We start from the raw sequence: 23,333 nt of genomic DNA on the forward strand, positions 1-23,333 counted from the left end.
GAGTTTCCTAGCTGTGTGGCCTGCGCGCTAACCACTCAACCACTATTCTGCCCTTAATTATCAGCTATTTTTGTTTATTTTATATGTTTTATTTTATGTTTGTTATCCTTGCATGACGTAACAATGTGTTTTTAAGACTTGAGGATTGTGCAATGTTGCGATTGCACCACATCATGCAGATTCCACTAACACTTGCAAATAACTTTGTCCAATCCCCACCACTTGCCCACGCTTTTTGTGACAATTATTGTGTTTTTGTCAATCAAATTTGCCCCTGAGTAGCACTCAAACGCACGTGTCAACTGTCTAATCAATCACATGGGTCCCTGCATCACTCATGTCCTCACCATCTAGTTGACAATGACAAGGATGTGGGCGTGTGATGTATGCAAATTCAAAATACCTGTGAAAAACAACCTTTTTGAATCTCCACTTAACCCAACGTGGAGGAAGCCAGCGTACGCATGCACGTATCAGCTGAGTAACACCTCTTAGCCAAAGCCGAGTAAACAAACGCTTATTAAGATAGATGATTGACTTAGTTCTGTATATTTTTCATTAAAATAGTCATCATGCCAAAATGTTGTGTTGCTGCTGGATGTTCCACAAGGCGAAGATTTAAGACTACAATGTAGTTTTGAAGGCAGCATGGCGGTCGAGTAGTTAGCGCGCAGACCTCACAGCTAGGAGACTGTTCATTTCCACTATCGGTCATCTCTGTGTGGAGTTTGCATGTTCTCCCCGTGCATGCGTGGGTTTTCTCCGGGTACTCCGGTTTCCTCCCACATTCCAAAAACATGCTAGGTTAATTGGCGACTCCAAATTGTCCATAGGTATGAATGTGAGTGTGAATGGTTGTTTGTCTATATGTGCCCTGTGATTGGCTGGCGACCAGTCCAGGGTGTACCCCACCTCTCGCCCAAAGACAGCTGGGATAGGCTCCAGCACCCCCCTGATACGTTACACAGGAAAAAACGTGAAAATTGCCACAGAACAGAGTAATGGTAATGGGAATGGGAATGGGAATGGGAATGGTTTAATTTCATTTGAACATGCATCAGATTACAATTGAATGCATCACATAATCAGTTCCCAGTTCCACATGTCCAAAAGGAGTAGGAAGAAGCAAAGCTTATTAAATCCTACCCCTCCATCTGGTACTTTTACAATCAGTAACTGTTACATTTGTTCACTTCCTGCTTTCCATAATACAGTTTAAGGTTTTTTTTGTTTTTTTTTTTAATAGTGTCATGTCATGTCTTGTTTACATAATATATTCTAAACACTAATTCACGATAGCAACATGCTATGTTATATCAATATATTTTCACAGCCATATGTTTACTGTGGAGGGCGGGGGCCGACAATGGCGGAAAAATACACAATAAAAAAGACTACAAAGAGCCTTTACGCTCATTAAGAAGCCAATTGGAAACAATAATTGAAGGATAACCAACTGCATAGTGACCGTTCTGGGTTCTGAAGGCAACCAATCCTGCTTGGGCATGGACTTGACATCTGTTTTTTACACTGACTTAGGTAAAATGTCATGAATTTCATAAATAACTCATATACATGCGGACCTAGACCAAATGATATTGCTTGTTATTGGCCCTGTTTGGTCAGTGCTCCCTGTTGTGCTACGGGATGTGAAAATCCATCAGGAACTAGGTTTGAAGGTCTAAAAATATCTTGGGAGCCAGACATAGTTGAGTTTTTTGGTATGCCATTCAAAATAAACACAGCCTCGGACGGCGTTGACTATCATGCACTGAAGCGGATATGTTACGCACAATTTCATCAAGTTGGAGAGAAATCTCCTATTTTAGAAGACAAGCTGCTTTGTACAAATATTTTCCAGTACTTTCTCTCTCTCTCTCCTAAGTGTAGCCACACTGCAGCATTCAGGAAATCCATAAAGTCACATGTTGCTTTTTACCTGCCAGGGCGCTGATGCAAATGGCCGAGGGTGACAGTTACCATGGGGACGGAAATATGATTAACTGGCCCTTCATTTGCTTCTCCACCTAAGCACTTTGGGGCGGGTTAGCTCACTCCAATGCATGATTAAGCACCGTTAAGGAAGACACGCCGTGGGTCCACGCCGGCTGCGGAGGACATCAAATTGCTCCAATTTAGCTTCACTCTCTTTTCGGAATTTTTTTTTTTTCTCTTTACTCACCCAAGGCCGCCATCACACACTCTCTCTTTTGTCTCCTTGATCCCGATATCTCTGTCCTTTACTCCGTATTCATCACCTACTCCTACAGTTCCTCTCTCACCCTCCCACACCCGTCTCTCCAACATCTGCCTGACAACAAGGCAGCTCTTTTTTTCAATAAGACCAGTTGAAGGGAATGAATGTGCATTATGTGAATGTGGAGGTGTATATTTAGAGGCATTGAGATTTGAACCCGACTGTCTGCCTTTTGGAGACGATCAGCCGTCCTGGCGACAGTTAGCCTGTGGAGAATGGCGGCGGTGGCCTTTTGCGCGGCACCCGGGTCCGCCACAAATCACTTGATGCAGATGGCAAGGCTGGGGGAGATAAAGATGTACAGTATACAGGGTGTTATGAAATTAAATGTCTTTTAGTGCAATTCAGACTCAGCCTGAGCTCGAGCAGGGATGATAAGTTACTGCATGGCTCTTAAATGTGTCAGAAATGTTATTCTAAAGGGGGGGGGGGGGGGTCTCAATTTATACGTGCACTAACCTGGTGTGTGTGTATGTGTGTGTGTGTTGGTAAATACGTCAGCCTTGTCCCTCCCCTCCTCTTTCAGGTCTCATATTTCCCATGGGCCTCACTGAGCAGGCCAACGAGGCCACAGCTTTGCATCCCTCAACCTTTTGCTGCCCCCTAGCGGATGACACAGGAACAGCCAACGTGGCTTATTTGCATAACGGATAAATGCATTGTGATTGATGTGACCGTAAAAAGCGCCGGTTCCGCTCTGTTCCGCTTATCAATCAAGTGTAATGGCGGCACCTGTCAATGAGATTGATCATCTCACTGCGCTTAACGTGATCATCAGCTTGTGAACAGGCCATGGCCTTTTCATGAATTCATCAAATGGTGAAGTAAATGAAGATGTGGGTTATTCACGGCTGTGGATCGGGGACTTGTTTTTATGCGTTTGAAGGTTTACACTATAAAGTCCCAAATATAATCCAAATATATCACACAACTAGCGTCAATCATTGATATTTGGTATTTGACATATTGTATACCAAGTTTCATGAGAACATGGATGTCTACTATCAAGTATACTGTATATCGGGGTGTCCAAAGGTCGGCCCATGGACCATATGCGGTCCACACAATCCAAAAATGTGATTTAAAAGAAAAGCAACACCAAAGCAAAGAATAAAGTCAAAATATTAAAACAAAAAAGATGTAATTTAACGAGAATAAAAGTTGTACATTGTAATATTATGAGGAAATATAAGAGTTGAAATATTAATTAAAAACATTTTTTTAAGTCATAGTACTATGAGAAACAAACAAAAAACAATAAAGTTGTCATTTTAGGAAAATTAGGTTCAGGGAAAGTTATGGGAATAAAGTCATAATATTATGGGAGGAAAGTTTACCTGACGAAAGTTGAAATAGTTTGAGAATTCAAAAAAGTATTGAGAGAAAAAAGAAAAAAAAGATAACTTGTAATATAATGAGGAAAAAATCCTGTGATTTTAGCAACATACAGTTGAATTATCAAAGAACATTTTTAAAGATAATATTATGAAAACCAAATAAAACTAAATTTGTCATTTTTTTTAACAAAGGTTGTGACATGGGAGTAAAGACAAAAATATTTTGGCAACAAAGTCGTAATATTACGAGAGAAATAAAGTTGAAATATTTGGAAAATTCAAGCAAAAATGGGTAAAATAAAGCAAAGTGATATTAATTTCCGTTTTTTCACCGTTATGACAAAGCTGAGAAGCATTTTGTTCTTGAAATATATATAACTTCTTATCATATCTACTTGAGTTGCTTTACAAAATATTTTTGTCATTTATGTCCCTACTTAGTATAAATAAAATGCATTGTGATTAATTGTGATTAATTATGAATTAACTATGGATGACATGATTAATTAGAAATAAATGCTTTAATCGACCTTCAGCCTTAGTTTAAAGTTCATTGATAATTTTTGTAGTTTTTCTTAACACAAATACAAATACATTTATGAAATCTGTATATACAGTATGCATGTAATAGAATATAAACTATTACTGTACATCTGTTAACTCTTTTAATCGCAAAGACATATTTATATGTTTTTATAATCCTGAACGCCTAATCCCAACGACATACTTATACATCTTTTACGTATTTTTGCACAAGAGGTAAAAAGAGGTGATGATGTAACTGCACACTAACAGATGTCACTTTTTAAAGTAATTTTTTACGCTATAAAAACAGCCATCAGGTGGCAGAAATGCATTTGATAAGAGCTGTGAGCTGTGTGACCATGAATGGAAGAGAGCAAGGAAGAACGTGGAGGAGTGTAGCGTGCAGAAGGTTAGGCAATGTAAGGAATTTGGAGTGCATGCACATCATATGTGCAAACACTGTAAATAGTTGATGCTGTTATATTTGCAAATCAATAGTTGGGAAGTGATATTTTGCTGAAACTTACCTATGTTCTACTGCTGATGGCTAAGGAACGGAAAATACAGGAGTCTAGTCTTTCTTTGGTAGGTTCCATGTTTATATAACCATAGAGCCCAATATAGAAGTACAGTCTTTTAATAAAGTCTTTTAAAAAGTGGCTGGGATTGAATTGTGTTATTTATTTACTGATGTTTTGGTGCACCAGGTATGTCGGGAATACCAGCGGGGCAACTGCACTCGCGGCGAGAACGACTGCCGCTTCGCTCACCCGGCGGACAGCACCATGATCGACACCAATGACAACACGGTGACGGTGTGCATGGACTACATTAAAGGTCGCTGCTCTCGGGAGAAGTGCAAGTACTTCCACCCTCCAGCTCACCTGCAGGCCAAAATAAAAGCAGCTCAACATCAAGTCAACCAGGCTGCGGCGGCCGCCGCCATGGTAGGTGCTCATTCATTTTTCATTCCAGCCGTACGGCAAGCCTCCCCTCAGAGAATACAATCTAGTTGGGGCCTCCCCTGCTTCTTAAAACACTGATTTTCGGGAGCGTATTTGTGTTTTCTACTCGCCCCCAGTCTCTGTTTACTGTTTACTTTCATTGATTGCACAAAAACCCATTTTGTTTGCCTTTAAAAAGAACTGAATTTGGCTGAGGTTGATTTTTCTCAAGCTGCTCCTCACACTTGCAATCGCTATCAAACTTATAAATGTAGAAATAATCATAAGTTTCTACTAAACTATGGCCTACTAATAGTCAAAAAGGCACATTTATGAATTATTGGCTTAAATGAAGCAAAATAGGCTGCAAGGTGGACGAGTGGTAAGCACGCAGGCCTCACAGCTAGGAGCCCCGAGTTCAATTCCACCCTCGGCCATCTTTGTGTGGGGTTTGCATGTTTTTTCCGTGCATGCGTGGATTTTCTCCGGGTACTCCGGTTTCCTCCCACATTCCAAAAACAAGCTAGGTTAATTGTCCATAGGTATGAATGTGAGTGTGAATGGTTGTTTGTCTATATGTGCCCTGTGATTGGCTTGCGACCAGTCCTGGGTGTACCCCGCCTCTCGCCTGAAGACAGTTGGGATAGGTGATGTCTCAGTTTTTGTTGTTTTCTTGTTAAATTCTAATTTTAAAATGTGCCACAGGCCAATAAAGAAACATCCCTGGGCTGTAAATGGCCCCCGGGCTGCTCTTTGGACCCCACTGATGCATCCTTCGGTGCGGTAAGCTTTAGACGATGGAGCTTCCCAGCAACAGGGAGCATCATTGTTGGTTGTAATTGGAACATTTACACTGTATGTCTCCCAATTTGATCTCCTCACGGCTCAGCTGCTCCGTCCATTAGCACCAGCAGGTCGTCTGACATTTCACTTTTAATTAGTAGCCTGAGCTTGAACATAGAAAATGGCCTTTCAAACTTATTAGAGTTCAGATAAAGGTGGTGATGTAAGCACCGGAATTCCAACTTTTTTTTATTGTGTATCTTAAGTGAAGTGGTGAAATGCTAGTGTGGTTTTTTTTTTGTCTTGCCTGCGGTCATGAGTTAACTTCACAGTGTGACCTTTTCCTCGAGCACCTCAGCTGGCTTGCAATAAACCAAAAAAATTCTTCGTCATAATTCTCATAATTCAACATCAAATGTGATGTAATTCCTTGAATATTACATAATGTGCATGTTCAGGTCTCAGTCTGGTCGTAACCTGCATTGCAATGATGTTATTTTTTTGTTGTGTTTTGTTTCTTGGTTCACAATGCACTGCCGCTCCCATGATGCACCGCCCCCACCCACCCCCTCCGCTTGCTGGTTTATGTTAATGCGCTTGAATCCCATTGGCACCATTGTCATCACGTGCTCGCTGCCCCGCTAATTAAGACTGGGGCGGCAGTCAAATCGCCGAAGCGGCCCCTCGACGCGGCTTGTGACCTGGTACCTATGACCTTTCACCTCTTAGCCTCGCATGTCGCTGTTTGTGTCCTACTGTAGATGTTTACTTACCTTATACTTTACTTACCTTAACTTATGTTGGCTAAATGACACATGAAGGTGATGAACTGACTGGCTTCTGCTCAGGGAAGAAAAACAAAAAAATGCTAACCACTCATCCACCATGCGGTCCCATTATTAGTATATGTTATAATAATAAAATGGTGTCAAATTAGCATATTAATAGCATAAACTTCATTCTTTGTTCTTTTTTCTGATGTTAGTTTTCCAAACATTATTTTTTTTTCATATTATTATCTTTATCTATTTCAAGTCTGTGCTACTAAAATAACAAAATTTCCAGTCATAATATATATAATTATATAATAATAATATTGTGACTTTTCCTTTTAGCATACAATAGTAATATTTTGACTATATTGTTTTTTCCATTTCTGCCGTTTTGTCTTAATTTTCTCACTATTTCAACTTTCTTCTTGTAATATTATGACTATATCCCCATCATATTTTTAATGCATTCCATATTTTTTTTTGTCAGATTATAATGTGTCCCAACCTAATTTTCCCAAAAATATTTTCTTTTTTTTTACTTTCTGGATATTATGACTTAAAAAATTTAATTCATGCTATTCTCGTAAAATTATGACTTTTTCTCATTAGATAAAAACTTTCGTCTTTTAATACTGAATTTTTTATTTATTTGTTTTTTATTTGTTTTTTTTCTTATTTTTTCAAATTTTTGAAATATTTTCACATTTTTCACACATATTTTCACACAATTTTCTTTCGACAATATTATGAATTTATTGCCATAATATTTGGACTTTATTCCCATAATATTATAACTTATTCCCCAACATAATTTTCAAAAAATATATTTTTTGGGGGTTTCTTTGTCATATTACAACACCAAAAAAAAGCTAATTTTTTTTCTTTATTATTTCAACTCTAAGATGCTAAAATGACATAATGACACGTTCATCCTCGTAAAACTTTAACTCTGTTGCAATTAGAATGCACCTTTTTTCTCTTCATATTTCAGTTTATTCTCATAAAATTACAGTTTTTTAAAAAGATCTTTTTTTTCCTAACTAGTTGAACTTTGTTCTTGTACATTTTATGCTTTATTCCTATAATATTTTGGATTCATTCTTGTAACATAAAAACTTAATTTAGCAAATATCTAGCAAATATAAATTATATTTGTCATTCTCAATCTTTTTTCTTTAATATTTCACTTTATGCTACTAACATGACATCATTTGTCCTCAGAAATTGCGAAATTGTTCTCATGAAATGATGACTTTCTTGTTAGATTAAAACTTTTTTCTCTTAATATTTTCACTTAATTCTTGCTAAATTACTGCCATTTTTGCTGGTGTTTTTTTTTATATAGTTTTCCCTCGTCACCCCGATATGTCATAATATTTTTTTCCACCGGAACAAATCTCCAATAGACGCTTGGTACTTTCTGCAGTTGAGTATTCAAAGATGATAGAACTATTGTTTGCATAGTGGATAAAAAAAGCTCATGATTATTGAAAATAAGTAAATAATTATTTTCAATTCATCACCTCATGTACGTTGCACGTAGAATGTATTTTTGTGTCTAATAATAGCATAGCCTTGCATGACACATTCAACATTTATGCTCATCAGATCCATCTTCTGATTCATGGTCTTTCGTGTTTCCGCACTCCTCACTTTGATCTTTCCTCTCTCTCTTTCGTCCCTCGTGGTCGCCCTCATCAGGGGCTCCCTCCTGTCCTGCCCCCTTTACCAAAGAGACCTGCACTTGAAAAAGCCAACGGTGCCACCACCATGTTCAACGCCGGCGTATTCCAGTACCAACAGGCTCTGGCCAACATGCAGTTCCAGCAGCAGGCTGCCTTCATCCCTTCAGGTAATGATGATGATGATGATGATGATGATGATGATTCCTACTGGTGGGGAAGGGGCCACAAGCAGGGTTTGAGTTAGGATCTATGGGTGGGGGGTTGCGATCATTTTAGGCATGTGCATGTATGTTCACAAGCATGCACACACAAATACAGCCGTCATTCTGGGAAAAGATATGATAAGACAGCGTAGACCATATAACTCATAAAAAAATGGCGACAAAGGGAAGGAAACAAACCCCCAGGAAGACAGCATCACATTTATGATGTCATGAAATATATTGTATGAGAATAAAGGTATGATATTACATGAAACATCATAGAAGAAGAGTCATATTTTATGAGAAAAAAAGGAAGTTGTAATCCTATGACCATAATGTTGGGAGATAAAAGTCAGAGAACGATGACAAAAATGGTATTGTAATAATATTGTGAGGCAAAAGTGCATTATATAGAAAAATTATTATTTTATGGGTGGGGGGTGTCAAAATATTACTAGAAAAGTCCTCTTTGAAAAAAAACAAGATGCTATTAACATCATTATTTTACACCTTTTTTCATCTGCGATTAAATGTGATGAATTACTATGAGTTAAGTACGGGAAAAAAAATGTGATTAATCATGGTTAAATATTTTAATCGACTGGTAGTTTTTAGCAACAAAAAGTCATCATTTTAAAGAGAAAAATTGACAATAAAGTTATAATGTCCGCTGTCGGCTGTCAGAGAATTCTGACAATAATTATGAAAATATTAATATTATAATATTATATATATTATAATATATGTCATTGTATTAATATTATATATATTATAATATATGTCATAATATTAATATTATATATATTATATAATATAATATATACATTATATATATTAATATATTATAATAATAATATTTATTATAATAATAATAATAATATAATAATAATAATAATAATAATAATAATAATAATAATAATAATAATTCTCATTATTAAATATTATGAGAACCGATTGGAATAAAACCTTTATTAGAAGTATGATGATAAAGTTTTATAAAAGTCTAATAAATTTCCAAGAAAAATGTGTCGTTTTAGGGAAAAGGTAATTAGAATGAAGACTTCATGGAATTAAATGTGATAATGTGATGAATTACTATGAGTTAAATATGGAGAAAAAAATGTGATTAATCATGGTTCAATACTTTAATCGACAGGTAGTTTTTAACAACAAAAAGTCATAATTTCAAAGAGAAAAATTGACAATAAAGTTGTAATGTCGGCTGGATTAAAGTCAGAGAATTCTGACAATAATTATGAAAATATTAATATTATAATATTATATATATTATAATATATGTTATAATATTAATATTATATATATTAATATATTAATAATAATTATTATTATTAAATATTATGAGAACCTTTATTAGAAGTATGATGATAAAGTTTTATAAAAGTCTAATAAATTTCCAAGAAAAATGTGTCGTTTTAGGGAAAAAGTAATTAGAATGAAGACTTTGTGGAATTAAATGTGATAATGTGATGAATTACTATGAGTTAAATATATTTTAACTATATTATATAGTTATATTAAATATGGAGAAAAAAATATGATTAATCATGGTTCAATACTTTAATCGACAGGTAGTTTTTAACAACAAAAAGTCATAATTTCAAAAAGAAAAAAAAAAAGTTGTAATGTCGGCTGGATTAAAGTCAGAGAATTCTGACAATAATTATGAAAAAATGAATATTATAATATTATATGTACATATTATGTTATGATATTATTATATATATATTAATATATTTATAATAATTATCATTATTAAATATTATGAGAACCGATTGGAATAAAAACTTTATTAGAAGTATGATGATAAAGTTTTTTAAAAGTGTAATAAATTTCCAAGAAAAATGTGTCATTTTAAGGAAAAAAGTAATTAAAATGAAGACTTTATACATATTATAAGACCAAGTCATAATTTATTACAAATAAAGTCTGAATATTGAGAGAATAAAGCCATGCAGGAGGATAAAGTGAAAGTATTTGGTAGTAGATATCACATCATATTTTTGTGCAGATAGCCGAGTACAACAACACCTCCCGTTTGTCTCCGATGTGTGAGTCTAAAAAGGGGAATAAATGACATATAAAGTGTGAAAGTGCAGTAAAATGGTGGCAAAGCCTATGTGGGCATGCATAACACACTTAACGCACATCCAGTGTGCGCTGTCGCCTCCGACATTCTCCTCTACAAAGATGGATTCAAACTCTTGAATGCACGCCGGCTGCATGCCGTAAAATGATTTAGTCAAGCAGTGCAAAGATTTGTTGTCATGCAGGTTGAAGCCAATATGTCAGATTTTTATAACTGTAATGACTTATATTCATTTTTTTTGTTCCCCTCCCTTTCACTCCACTCCCTGTTGCAATGCATGATGGGCAGGCTCCATATTGTGCATGACGCCTGCAACAAGTGTTGGTAGGTGCCAGCTTTACTTCCTGATTCTCTTGAATATCGCCATGCTTTATGTACACACACCTTCCGCCTCCACGCAAGTCAACGTCTGACTGACCTCCAACCTCACATGAAGCTCCTAAAAGTATATTGTTGTTCTTTGGGTCACACACTCGTGCTGCGCTGCAGGTCTGCCCGTCCACTCATGCTTGTTGCTGTTCCCAAGCTCGCTAACCGACTCAAACACCGCATTACAGTGTCTGTCTGTACACATGACTCCTAAACATGAGCGACATGAGAGCTTCTACTTAGGATGCTTTCTATACACTCATAGGCTGTATAATGTACTCGGAAAATATTTCAGATTTAAAAAATTATATATTATTTTATAATTTCAGACATTCTTAAACAATTTCTGACAAGTGTTGGGGAATAAAGTCGCAAGTCGAACATTTACTAGCAAAAAAATGTTAACATTATGAGAAGCGTTGGAAATTTCCAAAACGTATTTTACAGAAAATAAAAGTTGATATTTGATAATTTAATATTATGAGATGAAAAATGTTATTCGTGTACAAGAAAAAAAAGTTGCAAATTTACAATAAAAATGTTTTAATATTCTGCAAATTTATGAGGTTGTAATATTAGAGTTCATCCATGTGAAAAAAAATGTAGGAGCTTTACAGAGAATAAAAGTTGCAAATATTTGAGAAAAAAGTTGTAATATTAAAAGAAGTTTACAAGAAAAAAGTTGCAAATTTACAGAATAAAAGTATTTCGTTAATGAGGAAAAAGGCGTACATTTACAGAGAGTCAAAGTTGCAAAGTCAAAGAAAAAAGTTGTAATATTATGAGAATAAATATCATTCATGTACAAGAAAAAAAAGGCAGAAATTCACAGAGAATAAAAGTTGCAATTTTACGAGAAATAAAGTCGTAATATTATCATAACAAAAGTCAGCAATTTACATTTAAAAAATCTCAGACATTCACAGAGAACAAAAGTCGCAAATATATGAGAAAAAAGTTGTAATATTACAGAATAAAATTTCTTCATTTACAAGAAAAAAGTTGCAAATTCATGACAGAAAAGTAGTATTTATTACTATAACTGAAGTTCTTTATTTATGTGAAAAAAGTCATAATTGTACAGTGAATAAAAGTCCCAAATTCACGAGAATAAAGTTGTAATATTACAGAATAAAAGTATTTCATTTATGAGGAAAAAGGTATACATTTACAGAGAATCAAAGTTGCAAAGTCAAAAGAAAAAAGTTGTAATATTATGAAAATAAATATCATTGAAATACATGAAAAAAAGGCAGAAATTTACAGAGAATAAAAGTCGCAAATTTACGAGAAATAAAGTCGTAATAATATGATAATAAAAGTTGGCAATTTACAACCAAAAAATCTCGGAAATTCACAGAGAATAAAAGTTTCAAATATATGAGAAAAAAAGTTGAAATATTACAAATTAAAATTTCTTCATTTACAAGAAAAAAGTTGCAAATTTAGGACAAAAAAGCAGTATTTATTACTATAACAGAAGTCCTAAAGAAGTCATAATTTTACAGTGAATAAAAGTCCCAAATTCATGAGAATAAAGTTGAAATATTACAGAATAAAAGTATTTCATTTATGAGGAAAAAGGCAAAAATTTACAAAAAATCAAAGTTGCAAATTCACTAGAAAAAAGCTGTAATATTATGAGAATAAATATCATTCATGCACAAGAAAAAAGGCAGACATTTACAAAGAATAAAAGTGGCAAATTATGAGAAATAAAGTCGTAATATTATGATAACAAAAGTCTGCAATTTACAAGAAAAAAATCTCAGAAATTCACAGAGAATAAAAGTCGCAAATATATGAGAAAAAAAGTTGTAATGTTACAGAATAAAATTTCTTCATTTACAAGAAAAAAGTTGCAAATTTATGACAGAAAAGTTGTATTTATTACTATAATAGAAGTCCTTTATTTATGTGAAAAAGTCATAATTGTACAGTGAATTAAAGTCCCAAACTCATGAGAATAAAGTTGTAATATTACAGAATAAAAGTATTTCATTTATGAGGAAAAAGGCAAAAATGTACAAAAAATCAAAGTTGCAAATTCACTAGAAAAAAGCTGTAATATTATGAGAATAAATATCATTCATGCACAAGAAAAAAGGCAGAAATTTACAAAGAATAAAAGTGGCAAATTACGAGAAATAAAGTCGTAATATTATGATAACAAAAGTCTGCAATTTACAACAAAAAAATCTCAGAAATGCACAGAGAATAAAAGTTGCAAATATACGAGAAAAAAAGTTGTAATATTTCTTCATTTACAAGAAAAAAATTGCAAATTTATGACAGAAAAGTTGTATTTATTACTATAATAGAAGTCCTTTGGAAAAAAGTCCTAATTGTACAGTGAATAAAAGTACCAAATTCATGAGAATAAAGTTGTAATATTACAGAATAAAAGTATTTAATTTATGAGGAAAAATGCATACATTCACAGAGAAACAAAGTTGCAAATTCATGAGAAAAAAGTTGTAATATTATGAGAATAAATATCATTCATGCACAAGAAAAAAGGCAGAAATTTACAGAGAATAAAAGTCGCAAATTCACGAAAAATAAAGTCATAATATTATGATAACAAAAGTTGGCAATTTACAACAAAAAATCTCAGAAATTCACAGAGAATAAAAGTCGTATATTTAGGAGAAAAAAAGTTGTAATATTACAGAATAAAAATTTTTCATTTACAAGAAAAACGTTGCTAATTTATGACAGAAAAGTTGTATTTATTACTATAATAGAAGTCCTTTATTTATGTGAAAAAGTCATAATTGTACAGTGAATTAAAGTCCCAAACTCATGAGAATAAAGTTGTAATATTACAGAATAAAAGTATTTCATTTATGAGGAAAAAGGCAAAAATTTACAAAAAATCAAAGTTGCAAATTCACTAGAAAAAAGCTGTAATATTATGAGAATAAATATCATTCATGCACAAGAAAAAAGGCAGAAATTTACAAAGAATAAAAGTGGCAAATTACGAGAAATAAAGTCGTAATATTATGATAACAAAAGTCTGCAATTTACAACAAAAAAATCTCAGAAATGCACAGAGAATAAAAGTTGCAAATATACGAGAAAAAAAGTTGTAATATTTCTTCATTTACAAGAAAAAAATTGCAAATTTATGACAGAAAAGTTGTATTTATTACTATAATAGAAGTCCTTTGGAAAAAAGTCCTAATTGTACAGTGAATTAAAGTCCCAAACTCATGAGAATAAAGTTGTAATATTACAGAATAAAAGTATTTAATTTATGAGGAAAAATGCATACATTCACAGAGAAACAAAGTTGCAAATTCATGAGAAAAACGTTGTAATATTATGAGAATAAATATCATTCATGCACAAGAAAAAAGGCAGAAATTTACAGAGAATAAAAGTCGCAAATTTATGACAAAAAAAAGTCGTAATATTATGATAATAAAAGTCGTCAATTTACGACATATTACTAAATTATGCGAGTGAGAGTGGTTCATTTAGGAGATGTCAGAGGGAACCTTTGGCCTTGGGCAAAGGTAATATTATTATATTATATTATATTATATTATATTAATATTACCACCTTTTTTTCTCCTAAATTTACGACCTAATTCTTGTAAAATTACAGCTTTATTCTCGAAATCTCAGATTAGTATTTTTTTTCAATGTGGCCCTAAAACGAAACAATACTGTCACGAACATGTGGAATAAGAGTAAGATTCCTGATAGAAGGTGAAGAAGGTTTCCCGCCAGATCGCTGCCATGTTCATGACGCATGGAATGGGCAAGGCACAGAAAAGATGCTGCAAATGAGGCTGTGGTTGAAACCCCTGTGTGATCTTTCCCTCCAAAGTACCCATGATGCACGGTGCTTCTCCAGCCACTGTGTCCGCCGCCACGACATCTGCCACAAGTGTTCCCTTTGCAACCGCCTCAGCCAATCAGGTTTGCTCCACTTTCTCTCCGTCACGTTCTCTCTGGCTCCCTCTGCTGTTTGTGTGTCTGGCTGGAGTTCCTCCTGAGGAAATATGAATGTGAAAGCATGAGGCTCAATCTTCTGAACTGTGGTGATTGCTTAGATGTTTAGATGTGTGCTCCACATTTGGCTTGTGAGAATCATCATGCTTGTTTTTCTTGTTCACCTCTTCTTCTTGTTTTTTGTCCTCCTTCCATCAGATTCCGATAATATCTGCAGACCATCTGACTAGTCACAAATATGTCACCCAGATGTAGGAGCATCGGTCAGAACAGTATGTACTCTCAACTCACCTCACCTGCCAATCAAAAATGCTGTCTATTATGTAACGTGAAGCAAGATGAACCTTTGATCTGCTACTTTTCCAACAGTTGCATCATCAAATCTTTCTCTCAGATGTGTTTCTTCATGCTTTACAGCTGCAAGAGCAAACATTCCTTTACAGTCATAATAAAGCTTTCATTTGAGCTTTCAGAGGGATTCCTTCAACAAAATACTCATACATATTTTTCTGAGAAATTATTACATTTTTGCCATGATTAATAAGTAATTAGGGTTAGAATATTTTATTGATGTACCATCTGTATCAGGGGTGTCCAAACTTTTTTCCAGCAAGGTCCACATAGTGAGAAATGAAAGGATGCAAAGATTAATATTTTGTAAGTAGATATGTTCAGAAGTTATATATATATATTTCATAAAAACACTGCATCTCAGCTTTTTTATACATGTGAAAAAAATTATATTAGCATCAACTGTGCTCTTTTTAACCACTTTGGTGTTTTTTTTATATTTTCCAAATATTTATAATTATATTTGTACATTTTCTTTTTGTGATATTATGACTTTATTCCCAAAATATTATAACTTTTTCTTCATCCTAATTTTTCCAAAATTCAGACTGTATTTTGTTGTATTTGGTTTTCGTTCTCATAATATTATGACTTTAAAAAAATAATGTATTTTTTTCTTTAATATTTTAACATTATGCTAAGAAAATGACATTATTTTTCCTCATAATATTATAACTTTATTCTCTCAGCATTGCAACTTCCTTTGCAACCTACTTTGTTTGTTGTTTTGTTTGTTTTTCATAATATTAAGAATTCTAAAAAATAAAATTTTTTATAACATTTCAACTCAGTGCTAGTAAAATGACATTATTTTTCCTCATAATATTACGTTATTCTCGTAAAATTGCAACCTTTTCCACAACTTATAGGATAAATACATTGGATCTTGACCATGCTCTCAGCCTAGAGCTGTCCTATCTAGTCTAACTGGTGTTTGTGCCTACCTAGTCTTTGACCATGTATTAGACAAGAGCTGTCCTACCTAGTCTTTAACCATGGACTAGACAAGAACTGTCCTAGCTAGTCTAACTGATGTGTGTCCTACCTAGTCTTTGACCATGAACTAGACAAGAGCTGTCCTAGCTAGTCCAACTGGTGTGTGTCCTACCTAGTCTTTAACCATGGACTAGACAAGAACTGTCTTAGCTAGTCTAACTGATGTGTGTCCTACCTAGTCTTTGACCATGAACTAGACAAGAGCTGTCCTAGCTAGTCCAACTGGTGTGTGTCCTACCTAGTCTTTGACCACGAACTAGACGAGCTGTCCTTTCTAGTCTAACTGATGTGTGTCCTACCTAGTCTTTGACCATTAATTAGACAAGAGGTGTTCTAGCTAGTCCAACTGGTGTGTGTCCTACCTAGTCTTTGACCATGAACTAGACGAGCTGTCCTTTCTCGTCTAACTAGTGTGTGTCCTACCTAGTCTTTAACCATGAATTAGACAAGAGCTGTCCTATCTAGTCTGAATGGTGTGTGTCCTACCTAGTCTTTGACAATGAACTACACCAGAGCTGTCCTATCTAGTCTGACTGGCTTGTGTCCTACCTAGTCTTTGAGCAAAAAGTAGACAAGAGCTGTCCCATCTAGTCTGACTGGCATGTGTCCTACCTAGTGTGTGTCCTACCTAGTCTTTGACCATGAACTAGACAAGCTGTCCTTTCTAGTCTAACTGGTGTGTGTCCTACCTAGTCTTTAACCATGAATTAGACAAGAGCTGTCCTATCTAGTCCGAATGGTGTTTGCCCTACTTAGTCTTTAACCATGAATTAGACAAGAGCTGTCCTATCTAGTCTGACTGGTGTGTGTCCTACCTCGTCTTTGACCATGAATTAGACAAGAGGTGTTTTAGCTAGTCCAACTGGTGTGTGTCCTACCTAGTCTTTGACCATGAACTAAACAAGAGCTGTCCTAGCTAGTCTAACTAGTGTGTGTCCTACCTAGTCTTTAACCATGAATTAGACAAGAGCTGTCCTATCTAGTCTGAATGGTGTGTGCCCTACCTAGTCTTTAACCATGAATTAGACAAGAGCTGTCCTATCTAGTCTGACTGGTGTGTGTCCTACCTCGTCTTTGACCATTAATTAGACAAGAACTGTCCTATCTAATCTGACTGGAGTGTGTCCTACCTCGTCTTTGACCATGAATTAGACAAGAGGTGTTCTAGCTAGTCCAACTGGTGTGTGTCCTACCTAGTCTTTGACCATGAACTAAACAAGAGCTGTCCTAGCTAGTCTAACTAGTGTGTGTCCTACCTAGTCTTTAACCATGAATTAGACAAGAGCTGTCCTATCTAGTCTGAATGGTGTGTGCCCTACCTAGTCTTTAACCATGAATTAGACAAGAGCTGTCCTATCTAGTCTGACTGGTGTGTGTCCTACCTCGTCTTTGACCATGAATTAGACAAGAGGTGTTCTAGCTAGTCCAACTAGTGTGTGTCCTACCTAGTCTTTGACCATGAACTAGACAATCTGTCCTTTCTAGTCTAACTGGTGTGTGTCCTACATAGTCTTTAACCATGAATTAGACAAGAGCTGTCCTATCTAGTCTGAATGGTGTGTGCCCTACCTAGTCTTTAACCATGAATTAGACAAGAGCTGTCCTATCTAGTCTGACTGGTGTGTGTCCTACCTCGTCTTTGACCATGAATTAGACAAGAGGTGTTTTAGCTAGTCCAACTGGTGTGTGTCCTACCTAGTCTTTGACCATGAACTAAACAAGAGCTGTCCTAGCTAGTCTAACTAGTGTGTGTCCTACCTAGTCTTTGACCATGAACTAGACGAGCTGTCCTTTCTAGTCTAACTGCTGTGTGTTCTACCTAGTCTTTGACCATTAATTAGACAAGAACTGTCCTATCTAATCTGACTGGAGTGTGTCCTACCTTGTCTTTGACCATGAATTAGACAAGAGGTGTTCTAGCTAGTCCAACTGGTGTGTGTCCTACCTAGTCTTTGACCATGAACTAGACGAGCTGTCCTTTCTCGTCTAACTAGTGTGTGTCCTACCTAGTCTTTAACCATGAATTAGACAAGAGCTGTCCTATCTAGTCTGAATGGTGTGTGTCCTACCTAGTCTTTGACAATGAACTACACCAGAGCTGTCCTATCTAGTCTGACTGGCTTGTGTCCTACCTAGTCTTTGAGCAAAAAGTAGACAAGAGCTGTCCCATCTAGTCTGACTGGCATGTGTCCTACCTAGTCTTTGAACAGAAGCTAGACAAGTGCTATGCTATCTAGTCTAACTGGTGTGTGTCCTACCTAGTCTTTGAGCAGAAACTAATGAAGTCTGCTTGGGTGAGACGCAAAAACCAGTCCAGTTGCCATCGAGTGAATTCCCTGAGAATATTGCAAGGTCATTCTCATCAAATGACAATTTTTTCTTGTTAAGTTAGAACTTTTTTTCTCTTAAATCTTTCATAAATCTCTGCTGAATTTTTCATTTTTGCTGTTTTGTGGTCTTCTTAAATTAGAAATGTTTTTTTCTTTTCATCATATCAATTTCCTTCCAGGTGGAACTGGAGATCAAGACCAGCGGTTCAAGAAGCAAAAGAAGGAGAAAGAAACCTCATGAATCTCCACGTGAAGAGGACAAGAGGCGGGTCTGCTCCAATCCCATTCACGTGCACTACATGCACACCGCATACATTTAACCTTTATTCACCGGGCACACTTTGAATGTCAACATGAAGCGAATCAGACGAGCAGATCGCTGCGTACTGAACGTCACGGAGGAGAACGGATGGCGTCTTTTTGCGTGTTTCTTCCTTAGTTGTTGTCTCTGGTGTGTTTACACGAAGGCGCACCTTACGTTTGAGTTGAAGAAGAGGCGACGAACAGGACTGTGTCACACATGCACGTATGGAACGCGTGAGTGAGTATGTTATGAATGCAGGCGGGAGTGGAGCGAAAGGCCATACTTTGCTAATGGTTCTCTATCAGCCGTCATGCAATCAGTTTCCCTTTAATGCCTCGCCTCCATCCTTTCATCTTCCATGTCGCTTTCCTAAGTTCCACACGGTTGCTCCAAGACTCCCCCTGGTGGTGATAATAAGTAATCAGTTGCCAGTACAACTGCTGGCGGATGTGTGTATGTGTGTGTGTTTGGTTCCGTCGGATCGTCAGTGTAGATTTCTTCTTCTTGTTGGAATTATTTAAGAACTTTTGTTTACCAGACTTTGGGGATTTTCTTGTGGCTGGACTAGTTTTTGGGAGGGTCATCAAGGAAAGATTTCATGTGACGGTGGTATTCCTCATCAGAAGCCTTAGAATGTACCGTCGGGTCAGCACAATGCAACATTTGAAACCAAGCGTTTGCCTGATCCGCGCCATCTCGACGCCTTTTCATTTTCTTTGTACGATGTTTCTCTTTCTTCTAAGCAGACTTTAGGTGTTCCCGTGTCTGTTTGCGTGGAATTCCGTGTATGTATATTTAGTTTGAGTATGACGATTGTAAGGTCAATATTTTCTACATTATGCATATTGACCAATGCATTATTATTATTATTATTATTATTATTATTATTATTGTTCACTTATCTAGTCTCTTTCTGTTCTTTGAGCAAAGACGTTTTATATAAGTGATGACATAATAATAGAACAGAGAGGCAGGGTTGTCGCCATGGCAACCGGGTAGTATTTTAACTGATTGTAAGGTTTGTAATTAGTCATATAATTTAAAAAGAAAAAAAAAGACTATTAAAAAATATATTGTTCTTGCGTGTTTAGAGTACAAATGTTATTTTCTACTGTATCCATTTCAAATAATAATAATAATAATTACTGTTTGGATATTTTTACTCCTTGGAAAATGGGCCATGTTGGAAAACAAGCTGCATATTTGATCTCTGTTTTTGTAATTTTGTCTGGTGCATACCTGTCAACTCTCCTTATTTCCCGTATTGTTCCCGTTATTTAACTGTCATGAAAACAAACAAAAAAAATCCAAAGCAAAACTTCTGGTCCGTTGGGCAACACTCCTGCGTAACATCCTGTAGCCGGTAAGGCCAGGCCTTCAAAATAAAAGTAGAATAACACGATGGCGTTGCGTTCGGGTCGTTTCACCACTCCGATATTTTCACTGTGCTGTGTAGAGTTGTGGCGGAAAAACCACAATTTTTCTTATTTCCCTCATTCTCCAGAAAATGTCCATTATTTCCAAATGCAAATGTTGACAGGTATTGTGCGGCGTTGCCCCCGGCGGTGTCACGTGACAGGAAGCCCACTCGAGGACAGGATGGGGCAATGAAAGCTTGACTTTTTGCACTTCTGTACATAGTCGGGAAACAAAAAGAGACGTGTATATTGAGATCTTATTTTGAATATAAAAAAAAATATGTCTGTAATGACAGAGTGTTTTGCTAGGATAATAAAAACAATCTTATGAAAGGCTGAACAAACATTAAAAAAAAAAAAGCTTACGTCAAAAAGGGTGCTGAAGATTTGTCATTCTCTAACCCCGCCCCCTTTCAGGACAGTCCAGTAGACCCTTTTTATGGTGACCGCACTTCAGCTTTATGTAATAAAATTCAGACGCTAAAGTACGGTAGTATGTATGGTACTAAGTAGGAAGATGCTTGTCCCTGTGTGAAAAAGTGATTGCCCCCCTGGGCCGCCCTGAGCAGCAACAACTGCAATCAAGTGTTAATGATAACTTGCAATGAGTCTCTTACTGCACTGGGGGGGAATTTAGCAGAATTGTTGTCATTCAGCCACGTTGGCGGCTTTTCCAGCATGAAGCCTTTTTACAGTCATGCCACAGCATCTCAATAGGATTCAGGTCAGGACTTGGACTAGACCACTCCAAAGTCTTCATTTGGTTTTTCTTCAGCCATTCAGAGGTGGACTTGCTGGTGTGTTTTGGATCATTGTCCTGCTGTAGAACCCAAGTTGCTTTCAGCTGGAGGTCACCAACAGATGGCAGAACATACTCCTTTAGCAGAATTCATGCTCCCATTTATCACAGCAAGTTTTCCAGGTCCTGAAGCAGCAGACCGTCACACTACCACCACCATATTTTACTGTTATGATGTTCTTTTTGTGAAATTTGGTGTTACTTTTAAGGCACAAGTAATGGGACACAAACCTTCCAAAAAGGTAAACTTTTGTCTGGTCAGACCACAGAGTATTTTCCCAAAGATCTTGAGGTCTTGAGGACCATCAAGATGTTTTCTGGCCACAGTGAGACAAGCCTGAACAAAAAAATCCACATTTTTTTGTTCAGCAGGTTTTGGCCATATTGGGCTGTTATTGCCCTGTCGTTCTTATAGTGGAGTCATGAACACTGACCTTAACTGAGGCCTGCAGTTCTTTGAATGTTGCTGTGGGGTCTTTTGTGACCTCTGGGGTGAGTCGTCACTGAGTTCTTGAGGTCATTTTGGTTGGCCCACCAGTCTTGAGAAGGTTCACCACTTTCAACATTTGCGGATAATGGCTCTCACTGTGGTTTGCTGGAGTCCCAACGGTTTAGAAATGACCTTTTCATATTGATAGATATCAATTAATTTATTATGTTTTTCCAATCACTTTTTCCAACAGGGCCATGTAGGTTTAATTTTTTTTCTCCCTTAAAATCATAAAAAGTGTTGGATTGATTGTGGACTGTTTTCTGTTTTCTTCTTTTCTGTCACCTCCTGCAGGGGCCCCCTGCAGTGTCTCCACATAGCCATCTACCGTTTGACGCCCCTGCACAACAAACATAAATTGATGAAGCCTGCTCTTTTAAGAGAGGCAAAACAATTAACGACAACATGAACAGTCCAGTTGCGATGGGTTCAATTCCCTGAGTAGGGGGGAATTGTGCCCATCATTCACAATTCTTATGTGAGACATGAACACACATCTTTCTCTTTTGTGTTTTCTAAAGATATACAAACTGCTAAAAAAGAGTCCCTTTGCATTCATTAGCTGCCTATTTTTATCTGTTTTTATATCTTTAGAACAGACAACAAAGAGTATGTTTAATGTCTCACAGAAATTTTCTGGATGGTGGGGATCAATCCCCCAAAAAGTCCACTTCTACCTTGAAGTGATCTAATGTCACCACAAAAAGGGTCTATTTTCGCTCCTTCCTACTTGTTTTAATTTGTCAGCAGCTTGTAGTTTGCCCGGTAACCGTCTGGAAGAGGGGGGGGGGCACTCCCCCCACTTTGCCGTCAGGCCGAAAAAAAACAACACAACACAGCACATACCGTCTCTTTAACACGGGGACACATGCATGTTAAAGGAAACACATAAGTAAAAAAAAAAACACTCAGTACTAAGACTAAGAAAACATGTTACAAAGAAAGATGTATTTAAATCATTCATACGATATCAACATGTAATGGAATAAGATATTTATACAAAAAATAGAATAGTGGTTTATTTAAAAATAAAATTTAAAAAAATCCTGAGACTACAGTATAGTCGCCACTTGGAGACCATAGCGCTTACGTATGTTCTTCACCTTCATGTAAGCTGTGCTTCGAAAAGATTAAATCAACTGACAACCGTTTTTTGGGGTTTTTTTTTTTTTTTGGTTTGTATGTTTTTGTGGTTTGGTCAGCAACCACATCAACTTGGTGGTCATCAACTGCTGCAAGCACGCATGCTTAGATAGAATCATTTGTTTTGTTTTCTCTGCTAGTAGTGCTAATATGATGTATTCTGTCCTCTTGTTTCTGCGTGTTTTACTGCGGCGGGCCCCCCCATCCCCCCTCCGCCCCTTTCTGCCTCCCTCACGCAGAAGGGAGGATGTGTCAGTCAAGAGACTAAACGTTTAGCTAGTCTAAAGCCATAAAATGTCCAATCAGACTGCAGACTGCAGACTGGAGTTGGGATTTGACACATTTGTTTTTTTTTTTTTTCCCTCCCGAGGGGCCTGCATTGCTATATTTGATTCTTGCTGTTATGGATTTGAAAAAAAAATGTAATAAAAAAATACAAAGCAATGACTTCAATTGTGGTATTTTTTTTAAAAGGCATTACAACTAAAGATTTTTGGGTTTTGTTTTTATGTGGGATGAGTGGGATGAGCGCACAGGCCACACAGCTAGGAGA

At 36.2% G+C, this 23,333-nt stretch overlaps 1 protein-coding gene across 6 annotated transcripts in view; it reads left to right on the plus strand.

The window, feature by feature from the left end:
- LOC131134153 (muscleblind-like protein 1) overlaps nucleotides 1-22,551 on the plus strand; it is a 91,727-nt gene extending 69,176 nt beyond the window's left edge. For 3 of the 6 annotated variants that reach the window (XM_058079082.2, XM_058079081.2, XM_058079087.2), the window contains 6 exons: nucleotides 4,827-5,066; nucleotides 8,321-8,471; nucleotides 10,903-10,938; nucleotides 14,825-14,916; nucleotides 15,148-15,221; nucleotides 18,806-22,551. In XM_058079082.2, coding sequence (XP_057935065.1) covers nucleotides 4,827-5,066; nucleotides 8,321-8,471; nucleotides 10,903-10,938; nucleotides 14,825-14,916; nucleotides 15,148-15,204 — 576 coding nt within the window. In that variant the 3' untranslated portion in view covers nucleotides 15,205-15,221; nucleotides 18,806-22,551. Of the gene's footprint in view, nucleotides 1-4,826; nucleotides 5,067-6,496; nucleotides 6,551-8,320; nucleotides 8,472-10,902; nucleotides 10,939-14,824; nucleotides 14,917-15,147; nucleotides 15,222-18,805 lie in introns of all 6 variants that reach the window. The other 3 variants (XM_058079085.2, XM_058079088.2, XM_058079090.2) reach the window with 2 other exon arrangements.
- The last annotated feature ends 782 nt before the right edge of the window (nucleotides 22,552-23,333 follow it).

This window comes from Doryrhamphus excisus, linkage group LG8 (genome assembly GCF_037039965.1).
Source record: "Doryrhamphus excisus strain RoL-2023G ecotype Guam linkage group LG8, RoL_Dexc_Guam_v1.1, whole genome shotgun sequence".
In the NCBI taxonomy this organism is placed as follows: domain Eukaryota; kingdom Metazoa; phylum Chordata; class Actinopteri; order Syngnathiformes; family Syngnathidae; genus Doryrhamphus; species Doryrhamphus excisus.